General features: G+C 46.8%; 1 protein-coding gene across 6 annotated transcripts in view; it reads left to right on the top strand.

The window, feature by feature from the left end:
- The window catches only part of LOC128888713 (prolyl 4-hydroxylase subunit alpha-1), a 176,095-nt gene that overhangs the window by 104,467 nt on the left and 54,136 nt on the right, over positions 1–17,492 (top strand). For 4 of the 6 annotated variants that reach the window (XM_054145790.1, XM_054145791.1, XM_054145788.1 and 1 more), the window contains one exon: positions 4,755–4,797. The exons of the other annotated variants lie outside the window; for them this stretch is intronic. Coding sequence is in view for 1 of the 4 variants with exons in the window: in XM_054145788.1 (XP_054001763.1) it covers positions 4,755–4,797 (43 nt within the window). In the remaining 3 variants the exon portion in view is untranslated. The remainder of the gene's footprint in view (positions 1–4,754; positions 4,798–17,492) is intronic. 6 annotated transcript variants of the gene reach the window in all.

Here is a 17,492-nt window from a genome sequence, read left to right as displayed (position 1 = left end):
GTATATGTATATGTATATGTATATGTATATGTATATGTATATGTATATGTATATCTCGAAGCGGAGCGGCGAATCCGATTCAACGGCAACTTAACGTGTATATCGGTCCATAGGTATTAGCGTATGGTTCCGTCGCTGCAATCACGTACGAGATGCGCTAAATAGATAAACACGTTGGATGTTGGCTGATCAACGAGGGGAATTATTTATCGATGGAGAGACGAAACTAGACACGGTGCGTAAGCAGCAGCCAAAGTCAGCATTTAGCATTAGCCTGTTCCTCGAAACCCTGACGAATCTACTTTCCATGCTGACGAGGCGACGCCGACGTTTCCCTAATAACGAACGTGGTTTGTACTCGAACAAGTCACGAGTAGATTCAGGCAGAATTTTGAGCAGAGCGTCGTCAACGACAGAAATGATATAACGGAAAGCTTGTCAGCCGGTCATCGAACCGTATCGTTGAACGCGCGTGGTGCTCGGAGCTCAGGCTCCGGGGGATCATCGGTTCGGTAATGCGAAATTAAGGGAAGATTCGAAAGAAACTCCCCGTGGAGGAAAAGTTGCACGAAAAGAAGACTCGGGATGGGGGAAGCAGACTAGCAATCCAACATTTTCGCTAGTTGGACGTTCAGTGGCCGATATCCTCGCATCGAACAGCGGATGGAACCGCCGAATTCATTGGTATTCCGTCCCCGTTGGAAACTTTGCGATAATTCGATGTCTCGACGACTGCAAGAGCACCAACAAGCAGCCTGGTCTCTGTCGTCATCGTCGGACCAAAGCGGCCTACGTGACTTTTCCGCTGGTTCTCTCGGACTCTCTCGTCTTTTCCACTCTCTCGCTTTCCCAGTTTCCTTCGTCTTCGTCTTCTCTCCTCGTTCGTTCCCGAAACAGTCCCGCGGAGGATTTTGCTTTCACGGTACGGAGAATCGACTCGTTTTGTTTTCTTAAACGCTAACGGTTTATTCGTACTAACTAGAACTTGTCCGCTAACTCGGTGTTTCCGAAACTTTGTCTGGCCGCTTAACCGCACGGTATAGGCAAACTTTTGTGAAACGGTACGCGGTAGAATAAAATTATTATTATTTTTTTAATAGATCTCGAAACGATGACTACGATTCCGTGACGTCTGTTCTCCTGCTTCGCGACCGGGGCGCGGCGCGGCGCGGCGCGGCGTTCCTTTCATCGAATCCAACTATCGCGTCGCGCTCGATTCCTTCAACTTTTCATTTCTCAGCTTCTCCACTTGTTCGATTCTATTCGTATAATTTGTTTGCCGCTCGATCAATTATTCTTTCGCTCGTTCCCCGTTTTTACTCCCTTCCAGTCTCGAATGTTTCGCCCACGTTATTTGTCTTGCTCCATTCATTCGCTTTTGAGCGTTTTTTAGTTTTCTATTTTACTTTCACCGAAACACCGTTTCCAGCTCTGCCCGATCCTCTGTTTCCTCTTGAAATTCGACACACCCGAGCCGCGCCGCGCCGACGCCGTTGGAAACGGTCGCAATCTATCCGGTTGATATCGCAGATTCGTTTAACCGTACGCTGCATTCTGTGCTTCTATGCTCTTTTCAAATCTTAAGGGGTCGCTATTGTTTAAAAATTCAACTTAAAAATCATTTTTACGATAATACAGCATAACGCAGCATATTAGCGCGAGACGAACGATAGTTTGAAATTTCTAACGATCTGCGCGGGACGGGCAAATCCCGATTTCCACCATTTTCCGGCCATCCCGTGTCGCCCTCGGAATTTCCTCGTCGCCTTTTTCTCTCTCGTTTCAAGTTCTCCCTTTGCTGCGCGGGATCTAAACGTGTTCCGGTTCTTTCTCGCGTAATTTTCGAGTGGAATTTCTTCGTACGCGGTGAATGCACGGTGCACCGAATAGACCAGTTTTTTCCATCGCTACGAAGAAGGTTAAACGGCCGCTATTTCGCGGGGCGAAAATGATCGGGTGCAAATTGAATCGCGCCACGCTTAATCTTGACCGTTTCTTCTTCTCGGCATTCGACACCTTTGGGATCGTTAACGGTTGGCCGTCTCAACGAAAATCGCAAACAGCAAAGTTGTGCATATTTTTACGCTTCGAAAGGAGTAAATATCGCCAAGGGAAACGAATTGTTCGTTTCGGTTCGAGTCGAGAAAGATTCGAGAGAACCGGAGTATTTAGATGTATCGAGGTCGAAGATATCGATAAGACATGATTCGCGAAGCTGTACCGGATCTCGACGTCCTGACAACCCAACAAAATAGAATATCGCGCGATACTTTATTTATTAACGTTCCGTATTCAACCGAGAATGCCGTAATCCGTATTGAAAATCCACGGGAAACGTAATATACCGTGTCTCATGAAAAAGGGGACGAAAGAGAAACGTTTGGCGTATTGGCACGGCAAAGATCTATCGTTATTTTCAAAGTACGAGAATGCAACGATAACGATCGGCTGGAAAACTTTGATTAATCTAGATCGAGCTAGTTTGCAGCTAAATTGGGGATACTTGACGATTGGAAACATCAGAGTACCGTATGGTTATGCGACGAATGTGTGCAACACGCGCGACACATGGACTAAATTTATCCGATATCGTTTATTTGCAACGCGTTATTTTTAATAAAGGCAATCGTATAATGAGGACGGTTATAAAGCGAAACGTTTCGGCAGGCAACAATGCAATTTATTAATTTAATTGTAACGACGAATCATAGGCGGTTTTTTCCACGATTACATCGAAAGATCGGACCAGTTGAATCGCGTCGTTTTAATTGATTCTATCCAACGGATTCCCATGAAATCGTTGAAAGATAATAGCGAACGATTAAACGTAAAAATGAAAGAGTAAACTAGTTGTGGAGATCCTTGCGAAAGGATCTGATTACGAAAGAATCGCGTCGACGAACTTGAACGATACGCGACGCGAATCACTTTTCCGCGACAATCGGATTTCCCGGGGAAAAAGCATTGTACGTTAACCGATTTTTTCCGGCTGATCTTGCTTTCAAACCAAGTCTCGTAAATCGATGGTCGATGTCGGTCGAACCGTGAGCAAGTGCAACGTGTGATTTCCGTCTAGCGATGCAATTTCCGCGGCGGTAATTTCCCGCAGAAACTTATCGCTACTTTTGAACAAAGAACTTTGCTCGAAATCGACGGAATCGACGAAACCTCAGCTGCGGATTTGCTTCGAGTTTTCAACATTCGCAGATTTACGAATGGTCATTTTCTGTTGGAACAGAACCACTTTTGTCAACCATTTCAGTTTTTGACCCTTGGGAGAAGGTGGGAAGGGTCAAGGGTCAAGATGACCACCATTGTAATTGCCAGGTGAAGCTGCATCTGTCCCTTCTAAGCATGCCAACTTGTCAACTTGCCAACCCCTCGCGCCTCTCGACAGAGTGTCTTCGGACTTTCACTTTAATATCATTTTTACGTTTTACAAAGACGTCGCGTCGAGTACCGGGAGCATCGGTAACCTCTATTCTCTTCGATTCTTCGATGTCCTCGTAAACTCGGAGCCTCGCGAAAAGGCACGCGAAACTTTGTTATTTCGAAAGTTTTCATGTCCGTCGTTTTTCCACGCGATCGTTTGACTTTTTTTTTTTATTCTCGACCGTGTAGAACGCGCGTTCTCCGTGAAACAGAGAGGATCGTATCTCTTCCGAGGTTTCCAGAACGACTCGCGAATACCCGACAAACTTGCCGTCGCGCTGAAACTCATTTTCCGCATCGACGATCGGCGAAATTGTCACGATTTGCCTGCCGGAAAACGGCCCGTAAAAATCGATGGCTGAACTATTCTTTGTTCGTTCCAGTGGGCCTTCGCGTCGGCGTCGGTTCGAAGAACGTGCGAGAATCCGTATTTGAATCCTGGAGTGCGCACGAAAAGCGACAAAAGCGCGAGAAAGAAACAGAGCGCGTAATAGAGGATGCAAACGGAAATATCAGACATCGCAGAGTGAAAATTTCGTTGGCTCTTTTGACGTATATCGAGCACCGTGACGAACGAACTGAATGGCTACGGTTTCGCGCAATAATCATCGCATGCAAATTTCAGCGTTGCAACGCGCGGTTGCTACGATAAAATGAATTTTCTAACGCATTGTCACGCTTTGCATATTGGTGGCGATCGCTTCGCCGCGACCCCAATGGAGATCGAGCGGGGAAAATGTGAAAAACCTCAGGAGCGATTGATACAAAATTGCGGTGAACGAGAGAAGCTGCTAGATAGCTGGAGCTAGAGGGTAGAAACCGGGGGTAATAAATTGGCTGCACGAAATGTACCAGATCAGCGTTTTATAAGTTTCCGATGGGGAATGAAAAGGTCCTCGAGGGAACCCTTGGGAGACGAGGCTCGTCCTTGAAACGCGCCGGATCCTCGAAAAAGCGTAATTTTTAAGTAATGCTCGCTTCTTGCTCGCTCCGTTATCCGTCGCGAACATCGTTATTCGATATTCTAACGCGAAGCGATATCGTACACTGCGAGAAACCATTAGAATCCGTTGGAAGTAAACAGCCACGGATTAGTGACTCGGATCGTAGTAGGTGTGCGAGTCAACGAGCGGTGCATAGCGGAGAACGTTCGACAATGAAAATTACATTTTCGCCTTTCGCCGCATGTGTCGAGCCAATCGTTTTGAAAAATAAACGAAATTCCACGTTTTAGTTTCGAAATGTCTGATTGGTTCGTCAAACTGTCGCATGGTTTCATTCGGTAAACAGCCATTGTGATGCTTTTATTCGTTTGTTCGCAGGATACCGTGATTCCGTCTCGGCAGTTTCATCCATTCGATTTCGGTGAGTATTCGCATTCGCATTCGCATTCGCGTCCATTTTTCATTATTTCTATCCACGTAACAGACACAGAAAAAATTACTCGAAATTGTTGTCATCGTCCATCGAATAAATTTGAAATCGCTATCGCGAATAGGACAAACTGCGATGTATATTAAAAGATATTTGATCGGGGTCGTTAAAAGTTATTCGCGGTATTCTCACGGTATTACGGGGTTCGAAAAATTGCGCGTGCAACGTAAACGAAGCGAAGCGTGGGGAGGCGAGGCGAGGCGAGGCGAGGCGATTTCGATCGAGGTAAGTGCGCTCCGTTTCTGCAGACCGCTGATGTTTCGCATCGATAACAAGGAAGCCATCGTTCCGGCGCGACAGAAGTCGATCGATTCTCTCCTCTCTCGAGTATTCTTGGTCCGTCGACCAGAAGTTCCCCGGAAATGACTGTTCCTCGTGTATGTTCCGGCAGTCAGCCGCGAGATTTATCGCGAATTTTCGTGCCTCGATCTCGCGACGCTACCAGCGAACCGGTCTAAGCATTCGTGCGCGCGTCCTCTCGTCGATGCATTTCCGTGCATTGCCACGATTCGATAAACTTCCACGATATAGACTAAGCTTTCCATTCGAATAATTGATCGGTGGTCCACACGGCTGAAAGGCGTGCTTTCGCGCGGCACGAACTCGTACTTTTTCCCCTCGTATCGAGGTTATCGTTATTATATTTCAAGTCGTCCCTTAAATCCGTTCACGGACCACGTAAACTCGATCGTTTTTCGTCTCTATTTGCATCGATTTGTTTTTTTTTTTTTTTAAATTTCACTCGAATATACAGTCAGTCCTACAAGTTATTCATACCCTCTATATTTATTCAAGAAATTTGTCTAATTTAATTTGTAATAATTGTAAATATATGCATGTGCGTCAAGTTTATTCATGTATATATTTATAACAGAAAATTGATTTGAAAACGTGAAGCCTGCCATTTAAATTGGACAGAGGGTACGAATATTTACGAGACCGACTGTATACGATTATCGCTATTACCGCTTAAAGATACTCATCGACGTTTGTGTTATTTTATCGAGCGAAAAATTACTTTCTCCGTTGGACAAAGCTGATCCGCGAGAACTTGTGTCAACCAAACATTTTTTTACGCTACGCACTCTTAAATCCTCGGCCCGTTCTTCCGCGCCGACGTACATGATTTATTACCAATATACGCGTCGTTGAAAGGAGATTTATGCGATGCAATAAAATCAGCCTCCGTCCAGAGGTACATAATGCGCATTGTCCGCTTTAAAGGCGGTCTTTATAGACTGCGCCGTGAATGGTCTCGCCGTGAATGTCACGCATGATAGACGAGGTCTACCGATTTCCTCGATCGATTTTAAAACGCTGATAAACGGAAGGAAAGTGTAGCGGTGTTACGTTTCCTATTTGGTTGTAATTCGTACATAGCTGTATCGAGATTGAAAATCGTACAAACGAGACTTGTATACATATACCTCGTCGATAACATCCACGGATCGAAGAACGCTGCGGTAAACGCCAAGGTTTGCACGCCGCGTCCTCCTTTCCCTCGTTTTCTTCTTTCGCCCTAACCACCCTGTCTTCTTACGCCACTCGTCCGCGTTCCTCCCTTATCCACCGTGGCATTGTGCGTGTCCTATTGTGTCTAGTCCACAAGGGCGGATCCCCTCTTTTTTCCTTTCCCTCGTCTCCGTCCCCGTCACTTTTTCTACCTTGTTACGATTTTCTTCGTTTGTTTCTTCTTCTTGTCCGCTCTTTGCAGGACATTCTCTCGCACGTCTCGGAGGTTTTTTCTTTATTCTGCGAAAGGTAGCTTTCTCCATGAGAGTTCTTCTTCTTTTTTATTTTTGTTTCATTTTTTTCATTCGTTCCGTCTCTGCCCTTTTTGATCCATCGCGTCCGTGTTTCCGTCCTTCTCGATTTACTTTCATGTTTCGGATGTCGCTCCGCGTTTCATTTTACCCTTTTCGAGACCATTGTAATCTACTTTCCACCTGTCTGCGCTGCATACTTTATTCCTGTATAATTTCACCACTCTTTTCGTATACCCTCGCCTACATCTGTCTCTCGTTCTTTGTTCTATGATTTTCTTTCTCCCCGTTTCATTTTTCCCGACCATCGTGATTTCCTCCGTACACCTGTCCGTTTCTCTTTGCATCTTTATCACCGCCTATGCCGCTTTGTAACGTAGACAACCATCTTGTTTCTATTCTCGCGTATCGACCCTTCCGCGATAGCTGTCCGTCCCGCTCTACTCCGCTCGTCTTCCTCCATTTTTATTCGCTCGTTGCATTTCCCTTTCTCTTTCCACTCTCGATTCCGCGGACTTGTTTGCATCTCGGAACACCTTCCTTTCTATACATCAGCGTCCTCTCGTCGTTCGATGTCCCTTCGTCCTCCTGATGGTATTCGCGTTTACTTCCGCCACCGTTGCCTCGCGGTACGTATCTCGTTTGTCGTTTGTCTCCTTACGTTTCTTTTGAATTTCTATCGTGCGCCGGATCACAGATAACTTCATAAGCGAATAAATTGCACTTTCATCGTCGGGATACGGGATAATGAAAATTTGATCTCGGCAAAGTCCTCGTTAACGCTAATTCCAGTTAAACTCTTAATTAAAGTTATCCTTAAAGCCCTCGTTTGGGAGTGTACGGAGCTCTGATGATCGGAAGCCTTTCTAGATCGATGCCGGGAATAATAGACGAGCGGTTTCGTAAGAAAATGTTATTTTTAAGAAAGGCAAAGTCCGTTCACACAAACGCGTTATATACGCGGTCGATTTTTCCAGATTCGATATAAATAACACGCGGAATGTTCTGGATCGAGCCATGGATGGTTCGTATCATTTTTTTATCTTCATAGTGGGGACAAAAATTCACGAAAAATGAACTTAAAATATTCATTGGTTCTTTTCAGTCGAACAACAGGGAATTGAAAAAGCTCGATATTTGTTGCTTTTTACTTTGGCTGCGAGATCATCGGAGCAACTATGTTTCTAGAGTACATTGTATCGGCTGACAGGTTCGAATATACCGGAATGGATGAAAACAAATAACACGTGTAAATTAAATTAAAAAAAATATCAATGCATTTATTATTTGAACAATGTTCACAGTTGACGTTTATTCTTGTAACTTTTGTTGAAAAGAACAATATGCAAATATTAAAACAGACCATTTGCAAGTGAAGAATTCGATTTACGAGTCCGGTGTCGAATTTGAAACTTGGACCATTTAAGGGTTAAAAGGTGTAAAGGTTATGGAACAAAATGGTACTTGTTTAAATCACTGAATATATATATGAAAATTCAAATGTTCCTGTGAATTTTTCTTAAAAATTGCCACCAACTTTCCGGACAATCCAATAAAAACATTCTCCGCCGTTGTTGTCTATTTCTCTCGTTCGGTCTGGTCCCCCAGTTGCGTCGCGTCGCGTCGCGTCGATGTGGCTTTCGCCCCGAACGACATCAACGTGTCCCGTCTTCGTCCCTTTGCGAGCTATAGTCAGCCAGAAGGAAGGAAACGCGCATTACCACCGAAAACCAGGCGCAGAGGGTTGCGGGGTGGTGCGGGCTCGTACCAGGGAGCCTGTTTCGCGTTCGTATCGAAGGGGGTAGCTCGTTAGTGCCGTGAACTACCCTCGTCGAGAGAAACCAAGCGACGTCGACGCAACATGAAGGGGACACGGAATGACGTCGCGCGCCGCGCCGCGCCGCGCCGTGTCTCTGTAAAATTGAATCTTTTGTTTCTACGATGTCGCTTTCGGAGCAAGTTACATTGTGTTAGGCGTTAGGGGGTGGCCACGCGTGTCACGCGTGAACCCGTCCACACCCCTCTTATTATTATTAGTCTGGCGCGCATGTGATTGCGTCATACTTTATGCACCGCGCCACCGGACCACCAGGCTCGTCGAGATCTTTCAAAGGGGATGAAACGAGCAGAGAGAGCAGAAACGGCTCACGAAATCGAAATTGCGTTTCCGTCGTCGACCTAACGAGCTTCGAAGCCGAAACCGTTAGTCGACCGAAAACAATTTTTCCATTTTTACTTTTCCCTGGCCGCCGAATACAATAGACGCGACGGGACGCATTGTTATCGGTCAAAATTTAACCCTATATCCCACCGTATTTTTTTTCTGCTTGAATTTGTCGATGTTTTTAGTTGAAATACGAACAAATCCCGGTTACTAAATTCGTTGGACGCGGATGCGGCTGGATGCGCGTACGTTTGTACGTCGCCCTCCGCTGTATTTTACGAGATATTCCGAATGTTATTTTTCACGGAATGTCGCCTCCGTCACCTAATCCGTGTCGTTGTTCGTAAGAGCCCAATTTCTGGCGATCGTTAGCGAAAAATATTTCACCGTTCGAACGAATAGTCGAATGCGCGGAAACGATTCGACATCGTCCTGACCGTAGTTGGTCCCTACAATAACTACAACTAACGCGAAACTTTGACGCTTCGAATTCACATCTGTCTGTCGCACTTATTAAACACGCGAGTCGAAACGAAATAATATCGTTCCCCCGTCTCTCGGGTCTGTAAATAAATTTTGCTGTCGACACGCGCGATTCTTCGAGGGAGACGTCTCTCGATATAAAAGTTCCCGCTGCGGCTACGAATCTCTTTGTTTCCCCGCTCTCGGCAACCCTTCGTTCTTTTTATCCACGCGTGTCACGCTGAAGGGGGTGCAGGCACGTATTATGCGAGTCGAGACGCGGGATAGTTCGCGGTAATTAAAATTCGAGGCCGTTTGCGAGCTCGGGACACCCGTTTCACCGCCCTAAAGGTCGCGAAATAATTGAGGTAAAATTAAACTTGAACGCGCGCTCGTCGGAATACGGAAGTATTTTTAAACGGATAAAGAAATTTACGAGGTTTTCGCGAGAGAAATCGACGGAAATGTAACGCTATGTTGGAGGGGTAAAAGTGATCTCGTTGTCGGTAGTCGTCATCGTACGTGTGTAAGGGTTATGGAACAAAAGGGCACTTGTTTAACCCGTTGGCCTACGATTTAATCTGGGACCTCGTGTGCATACAGACAGGTATAAAATCCTTTATGCATGTTTATACGACGCGCCTGACTCGTACTTTTCATGTTCGACTCGAATTCCTTACCATGTGTCAAATGTGCCTTTGAATTTTTCTTAAAAATTCCCACCAACTTTCTAAACAACCCAATAAATTGTCTGGATCGAAGAAGCTACGAGATAGGGGAAGCACCGAAACGGTTAACCGTAAAACTTGGACAAATTGATTCGCAGCAAGGTTGCTCTACCGTAGCGTTACAGATGCTTAGAGGAGGAAAAAGATGATTGATTTTCAGTAAACGCGCGTCGAAATTAAATTTAAGTGAAATTGCTGGCGTTTGAGAGCAGCCGAGTTATTTTTGATCGGTCGTCGATCGAGATCGTTAAGGGGTCCGTTCCGTTCGAAGAGGCAAGTCATAGCCGGATCGTCCATCTTGTCGGATAAATGGAATTGGACAGTTTCAGGAACTCTCGTCTACAAGATCTACAAAACTCTCGAAAACGGAAGTTAAATTGCTCCCGGAGGGAGCACCACGGTCATTTCGTCGCCCCGAGACGAGCGACTATAAACAGTTGTAAAGAATCTTTCGGTTTTTCGCGTTGTGTCGCGACGCCACGCGACGCCACGCGACTCTACTCGACTTCTCGAGATACCGCTATGTACTCGCTTTGCGAGAACTTTCGAGGTTCGTTCGACATACCACGGATGTCCATATCTATGGATTTGAAATACTTGATGTTGTGGTGAAATCACAAGTTGCTTAGATAATTCGCAGAGCAGAATGGTTGAAATCGTCAAAAATCGACGAAATTTTCTTTAATTCCATTGAAAAAAAATTCTAAATTACAATTTTCATTTTTCGAGTTTTGCCGATTCGAACAACGACCGTGCGTTCCGCGAGCATACAACAATTGTTTTCTAAGCAAACGTTGAAAGCGTAATCGTCTAATCGTCCGTTGCGTTAAATTTGACGATGGAAACCGTCCGGCCGCACCGGAGCCTGTTTCTTTCACACTTTTCTCATAAACGAAACAGAATAATGTTGAGACGATAACTCGCGAGAATCCATTCAGGTGGAAATCAGATTTCCTGGCAGTCTTGGATCGAATGTTTGGCCACTCGCGCTTGACCAAATTTATTCCCAGCCAATTGGAGCACACGGAGGGAGAGAGAGAGAGAGCGAGTCCTCTCGTTCTTTTATCGTCGATTCTCTCAGTTTCCCGCTTCATCAGCGCGATAAGCCAGCACCGATTCAGCATTTTGTCCGTTACAATGTAAGAAAACACAGACGTCGTTAATACGATCCTAGGGAATAGCGATGCTCGAGACTACTTCGATATCTCGAATCGAGAGAGGCTCGGTTTTACTCCGATTGCCAACGCGTATTCGTATCGCGATTCTGAAAATTAAAGTTTGCGAGAGCGTTGCTGTTCTTCGAAACGGACAGAGGTAGAGACTCAGGGAGTAGCCTGCTGAAACCGTTGGCATCGATGGCGATGGGAGCGGTAATAGGAGGCGATAAAAAATTATATCCTTCTATTTCTGCTCCTGTCTTCTCCACTTTTACCGCTAATTTCTGCGAATGGAAACGCAGGCGATAAGCGGGGAACATCGTAGAGGTGTCGGTCGTTTTCGTACAATGGGATACGGAAGGAAATCCGTGGATGGCATAAAGTTTTAGTTTCAACGAATATTCGATCGAAAAAGAATCCCGTCGAATAGCTAGGAATTTCGAAACGGAGCGAAGCGTGGCGAGTGGAATCGGATCGAAGCATCCGTACAAGGAATGGGTTAACATTAACACCGATTACGAGTACAAAGTACGACAGCATAAATTTTTCAATTAGCATAAAACACCGTGGTTCATTTTCGAACTCTTTTTTCTCTCTAGCTCGCATTTCGAAGTCTCATCGTCCGCGGCTGACTTCCACGACAGCTTCTTCCGAATTGGTCCGCGTCGCGTCGCGTCGTACAAGGATATTCCATTAGTCGTCGCGTGCTGCGAAGCAGCTCTTACGATTACGGCGGAAACGAATACGCTCTTCCGCTTCTTTGGACCCTTTTTCCTCCCTTAGGCTCGCCCGTTCTCCGTCTCGTTCGTGACCTCTGCTAACTTGCTTTGTTTTTCTTCGCTCTTCCATTATTTTAATCTTTATCTCCTTCCGGTTCCATGCTTCCCTCCCTTCTTATAATCCCTCTTTCATAATAACCGCGCACCCGTTCTCTAAAACCCTCTCGTTGCTCGGTTCTCCAGGGTTTGTTTCGTCGCCTCGTGTCATAATAGTTGCACAGTAGAACAAATTCCTATTGAAATTGTGAAAAGTTCAATTTTTGTAGGTACGTTTGCACGGATTAAAAATTGACTAAAAATTGAAGAGGAAAATCTTGCTTTGAATATTGTTGCGCGTATTCCTGGACGATTTCCGTCTCTGTTGCAACGGTGAAAGAATAAGTCGTTGGTCGTTGATCCTCCGTAGGTCTGGGGCGAGACTATTTTCCATGGTCGTCTTCGGCGATTGTCCACGGTGGTCGCAAACGGAAGCCAGCGCGCGCCGTTGAACGGAATACCGTGTCTGCGGCGGTGGCGTATCAAGCGGACGCCTCGAAAACAAATAGAAAACCGAGGAGGCGGAGGACTCACAGCCTGTTTCGCTGTCGTCTGTCGTCAGGCAAGGCTGAAGTGCGACGAGCAGAAAACAGAGAATGGCCCGAGGGTGGTTTCTCCCGCAGGAAGCGCGCCGAGGACTGAAAGCGGATCCGGATAAGCGTGAAACCTCGAGGAAAATCGGGAAACAACCTTCCCACCGGCGGAAGATGATGGAAGCTGCTCGAACCGGGTCCCGCGTGGTTTCATTGCAACGTTAATGCATTCCGTGCAACGTACGAGATGCGTCTCGCGTTCCCTCCGCCGCGCGCCGCGCGCGTATCGGTTCCGCGTTACGGCCGATTCGCGGCAGATCATAGACGCGCGACTCCCACGTGAATTATTCACCGCGGGGGACGTTGCGAATTTATTCTCGCGAATGCATCGACGACGACCTGTGCGAACTTGCACCTCCTCCCGTTCTCAAACCCCTTCGAAACTTGTTCGCGGAACGACGAGTAAATTGCGGCGGAAACGTGGCAAGTTTGCCGGAGAACATTGCGCTTTACGGATGTTTGCAGTTTCGAACGCGTTACTACGTTTTCCTGGCCATGCTTTGGAGAAACTGTTGACATACCGCTACCTTCGACTCGCGAGAAACTGCCTGGGAATATGTCTTAGCGTTATCATGTTTTGCGTGGCGTTAACGTACCGCTTACCTTCTCCAATACGCAATTATAGACGCGAGCTACGTGCTCCAACAGTGGCGATCGGTTAATCGAACAGACACTTGCCAACGCGAAATTCCAGCTATGTATCCGTTCTCGAAAGCGTTTCTTCCGTTTCGATCGAAATTGGCCCGATTCGAACAAACTTTGATTCATTCTAGGCTTTCCAAGCATTTGGAATTCCGCACCCTTTTGCCAAGAAACGGAACGAAAAGCACTCGGTATAGGCCAACAGGCTCGCAACGGTAGATCGTTGGAGAAATTGTTTAATAGGAATTTATCGAAAATGGGTATGGGTGCGAAGCAAGTGTTCGAAGGAGGCGCGGAATCGCGCATTCCGGCGAGTGGGTAGCAGCCAACCGACCTATAAGAAATCGGTGAACAGCGTTTTTCGTTGGATTGCGAGGAGCGGACGTTTATGCGCGGTTGGATTCGCATAAATTCCGAAGGAGTCGTTGCGACGAAAGGAACTCGGAGACTGTCGGAGACACGTGGAGCTCCAACGACCAGAAGAGAACAGAAGAGAGAAGCTTTTTTCCCCTCGTTGCGCGCCACTTGCGGCTTTTCTCTCGCCGCCCCCCGTTTTCCGAGCCAGTCGTTTCCGATATTCGAGGAGGAGTCGTCGCCGCCGCCGCCGCCGCCGCCGCCGCCGCCGCCGCCGCCGCCGCCGCCGCCGCCAGCGATAACGGGAATCGTATTGTTTCGTTGCGAAAGGAATCGACGGCTCGTGCGGTACGTGTTTATTCGAGCGGCTACCAACCCAACGAGTATATTCTGTAAACGTATTATCCTGTTCGCGAGAGCATCGAGACTGGGAAAATAATTAAAGCTACCGTCTATCCGAACAGTGTTTAGCATCGATGAAAAGACACGTTACGCGACGTCATCGGAAAAAAGAACGAGCGATACGACTAAACGTTTTTTTATAAGATAGCTAACAGTTTCCCTTTGTTAACCAGTCAGCTAAAGTTTAGAATAATTTAAAATACAACGTACTACAGGAAAATACAGCACGATATAAAATGTACATGATACAATAATACAATGTACAATAATACATGATATTACAGCATAATGCTAGCTTTGACAAGTCGCCACAACCGATTAAAACTATCGTACGAAGAGATGAGAGGGATAAAACGAAGGTAAACAACAACGCAGAGATGGGTTCTTTTTCTTCCCTTCCGTAGTTTTTCGAGGATATTTACGCGTGCCCCTGCGAGTACGGATTCGAATAAAATATCACGTTCGGGTATCCATTTTTCAATAACGAAAAACATTTCCCATCCGACAAAGGAGGGACGAGAAAAGTCTATAAAATATAGCCGCGTTCTAGGGTCACGGTGTTTCGTGACAAAATAAAAGGATAGCCCCCGCTGAATGTGTTTTATATCCGTAAGTGATAGTGCCAATTAAGCACGATTTACCGCGGCCCGCTTCGACAAATTTCACGAAACTACGAAGCAACATCGACGCTCAGAGGTTTATTAGGATCGTTACCGTGACAGTGCCGCCGGGCTATAAATACCAGTGTACGCCGTCGCGTTCTCTATCATCCAAAAAGGCAACGAAAATATCGATTTTTAATTATCCCAATCCTATTACGTACGCCGTAATCATACCGAAAAGCAACCCGTTGTCCTCCCAGCGGAACGCGTCGAAACATGCGGCCGACCGTAATCTGATTAACCGGCCAAACAGTCCAGCCAGTATTTTCGCCAAGGAAAAATGGTTCGTTCCATTTTCTTTTATAAAAAGCTACTGGCTGCGATTAAACGAATACGAACGCTCGAGTTTGGTCGATTCAAGTGCACGATTGTCACTCGTTAATCTTAGGCTTCTAAAGTCAGGGCTAACTATATTTTAATCACATTCGTCTTGTCTGTTGGCCCTCTTCGTGGTCGCTAAGCCCGTACTGTAGCTGCAGCTCTCATGGCCAACAAGTATCTGTACGATCGCGGTTACTCGGAGTCTCCGAAGCTACAATCCGAAGCGACGCCGGCACCGACGCGTGACGCGGACGTGTAAAGACCGGTAACGCGGTCGAATTTGAAAATAATCGTTTCTCTATTTACGCTCTCGCTGCCGCGTATAGAGATATTTCACGTGTTTCGGGTGTGTATCCGCGAAAAGCAGCAAAGATCCGTGACGAGTGACGGAAAAAGTGTAGGTATCGCGGAACGGTGAACGCACGAGTGTCGGGTCGATAGCGTAGCACGAGCGAGACGGGGCTCTGTGCGAAAGAGGCTCCAAGGGTGGTCTCCGCGTGTTGTCGAACTCGCTGGATTTCTGATTCCGGCGCGATGTAAAAGGAACGAGCTGAAAGGAACGCTCGATATGTTTCGTTCCTTTGAAAGAGCGGTCTGTTCGCAACGGGTCCGGATTCTCACCGGAGTCAAAGGTTATCTGGCGGAGGAGGGGCTGCAGTTCGCATGCAACCCGCGGTGCAGTCCCGGGGAACGTGACCTTCCGATACCTTTCGAAAGATGATTGCGCCTCGATGAAGATTGTCGATGGCAGAGAACGCGGGCAAACGAAAATAACGAGGAACGAGAGGACGAAAAAAATAAAATAAAACAGTCCGCGAAGACCGCGAGGGCGCGCGGTGATTGCTTCATCGCGGTCGAGAGATCAAACGCGGATCAGGAATTGAAACGCAGCTTGGCGTTATTTAAATTAGTTTTTACCGGGTCTTTGGGAGCGAGGAAGCGTGACGATATCAGGATTGTCGATATATCGAGTTTATTAACTCGAGTACGCGGGGTAAAGGAATCGAAGAGAGGTCTCGAATAGAGCAAGCTCCTCGAGTTGTCGCCACCTTTTTTTCTCCCTTATACAGGTATGTGTAACAAAAATCTACTCGAATTCGCTGACTTCTCTTTACCGCGTTGACGTTGAAGCCTCCGAAGAAGACGCGGGTACTTGACGGACGTGGAGTTGCGTCGGTGTCGGTGTCGGCGCGGTGGTGCGAGGGATCAAAGGCAACAGACGATGGCTTTACGTGGAAAGACGGCTCTGACAGTCGGATTAACGAAAAACGAACGTATCGCTGGAGGTACGTTCAAGAGACTCGGTCGAGTCGAGTCGAGTCCTCTGGCATTCGTACACCTGCGACGATCGTTCCCTTTGATTCCTGGCCGGAACGTCGACGTTATACGACCCTCGAGTAATCCTGTGCAAAGCTTCCTTTGCAAATGTTTGCGGACTGGTTCGATTTTAAGAATATATTTACGAGCCAACCCCGTAAATCCTGTTCGCGAGTAACCCAAAGAACAACGAGTCGCGCATGTCTTGAAATCCGTGGATCCCATCAGTCTCGACCCCTGCAATCGTTTTTACACGAAGAACCCTTCGAGGAGGGTCGACAGCGATTAAAGAACCGAGCTAAAACGTAGTCGGCGACGACGTGTTGTGCCCTCGTCGTTACGAGGAGAGTTTTAAGCTTCCGGGCGTGCACACGCAGCGTTAGGGCCGGTCCACGCTAGCTCGTCGAGCAAACTGCGATTAACCGGCTTCACGCTTCTCCGCACTGCGGTGTTGCGTGCACGAGACGCAGACACAGAGATGGACACAGACCGAGATACGCTGTCGTCTTCTTTCTTTCCGTTCCTCCGCTTTATCCTCGCCTCGAGGGTTGGAAGGTTATCCGAGAGAAAGAGAGAGAGCGTGGTACATACAACACGTACGCGGACCCCTGAAATTGTCCTCTGGGACGCGTGACCTTCGACCTCCGACGGAAATTAAGGAAAGCTCTGCTGCAATTTCTAAGTGCGGTCTAATTGTCTGACATAAATTCCGTGGCTCGTGCCGCAGTCTCTCTTCGATTTACGAGCGACGCCGACAGTTCAAACTCGAGAACTTTCGCCCGCGATTCGCCTTGCCTCTTGATTTAGTTAATTGTCGAAAGAGAAATTACAGTTTGAAAGCAACCAGGACGAACGAACGAGTTCCGGTCGAAGAGCGAGTAATGGACGTCATCGTCGATGCGATCCTTGACCAACTCGAACCTGTACCAAAATCAAAAGCTATATCCCCTCGTAGGGGATGACAATGACGATTGAATAACAGTGTAATGGTGTAAAGGTGATTCGTGATGGACATGGAACAATAAACGAGTCAGCAGAAAGAAGAATCGAATACGCAGACTGTTGTAATATTTTTGAAAACTTGCTTCGACACCTACCATTCGGACGACTAAAATTCATTTGAAACCCTATCCAATTGCTCGGAATTTAGAGAGAAGGAACGTCGAAATCACGATAACGACATTTCGAATAAATAATTTTGCTCGGTGGTCGGAGGGAATCGTCGAAAGTTTCAAGTATTCCTTAT

The sequence above is a fragment of the Hylaeus anthracinus genome, unplaced genomic scaffold (genome assembly GCF_026225885.1).
Source record: "Hylaeus anthracinus isolate JK02 unplaced genomic scaffold, UHH_iyHylAnth1.0_haploid 11994, whole genome shotgun sequence".
Taxonomy (NCBI): Eukaryota; Metazoa; Arthropoda; class Insecta; order Hymenoptera; family Colletidae; genus Hylaeus; species Hylaeus anthracinus.
This window is presented reverse-complemented; position numbering and strand designations above follow the sequence as displayed.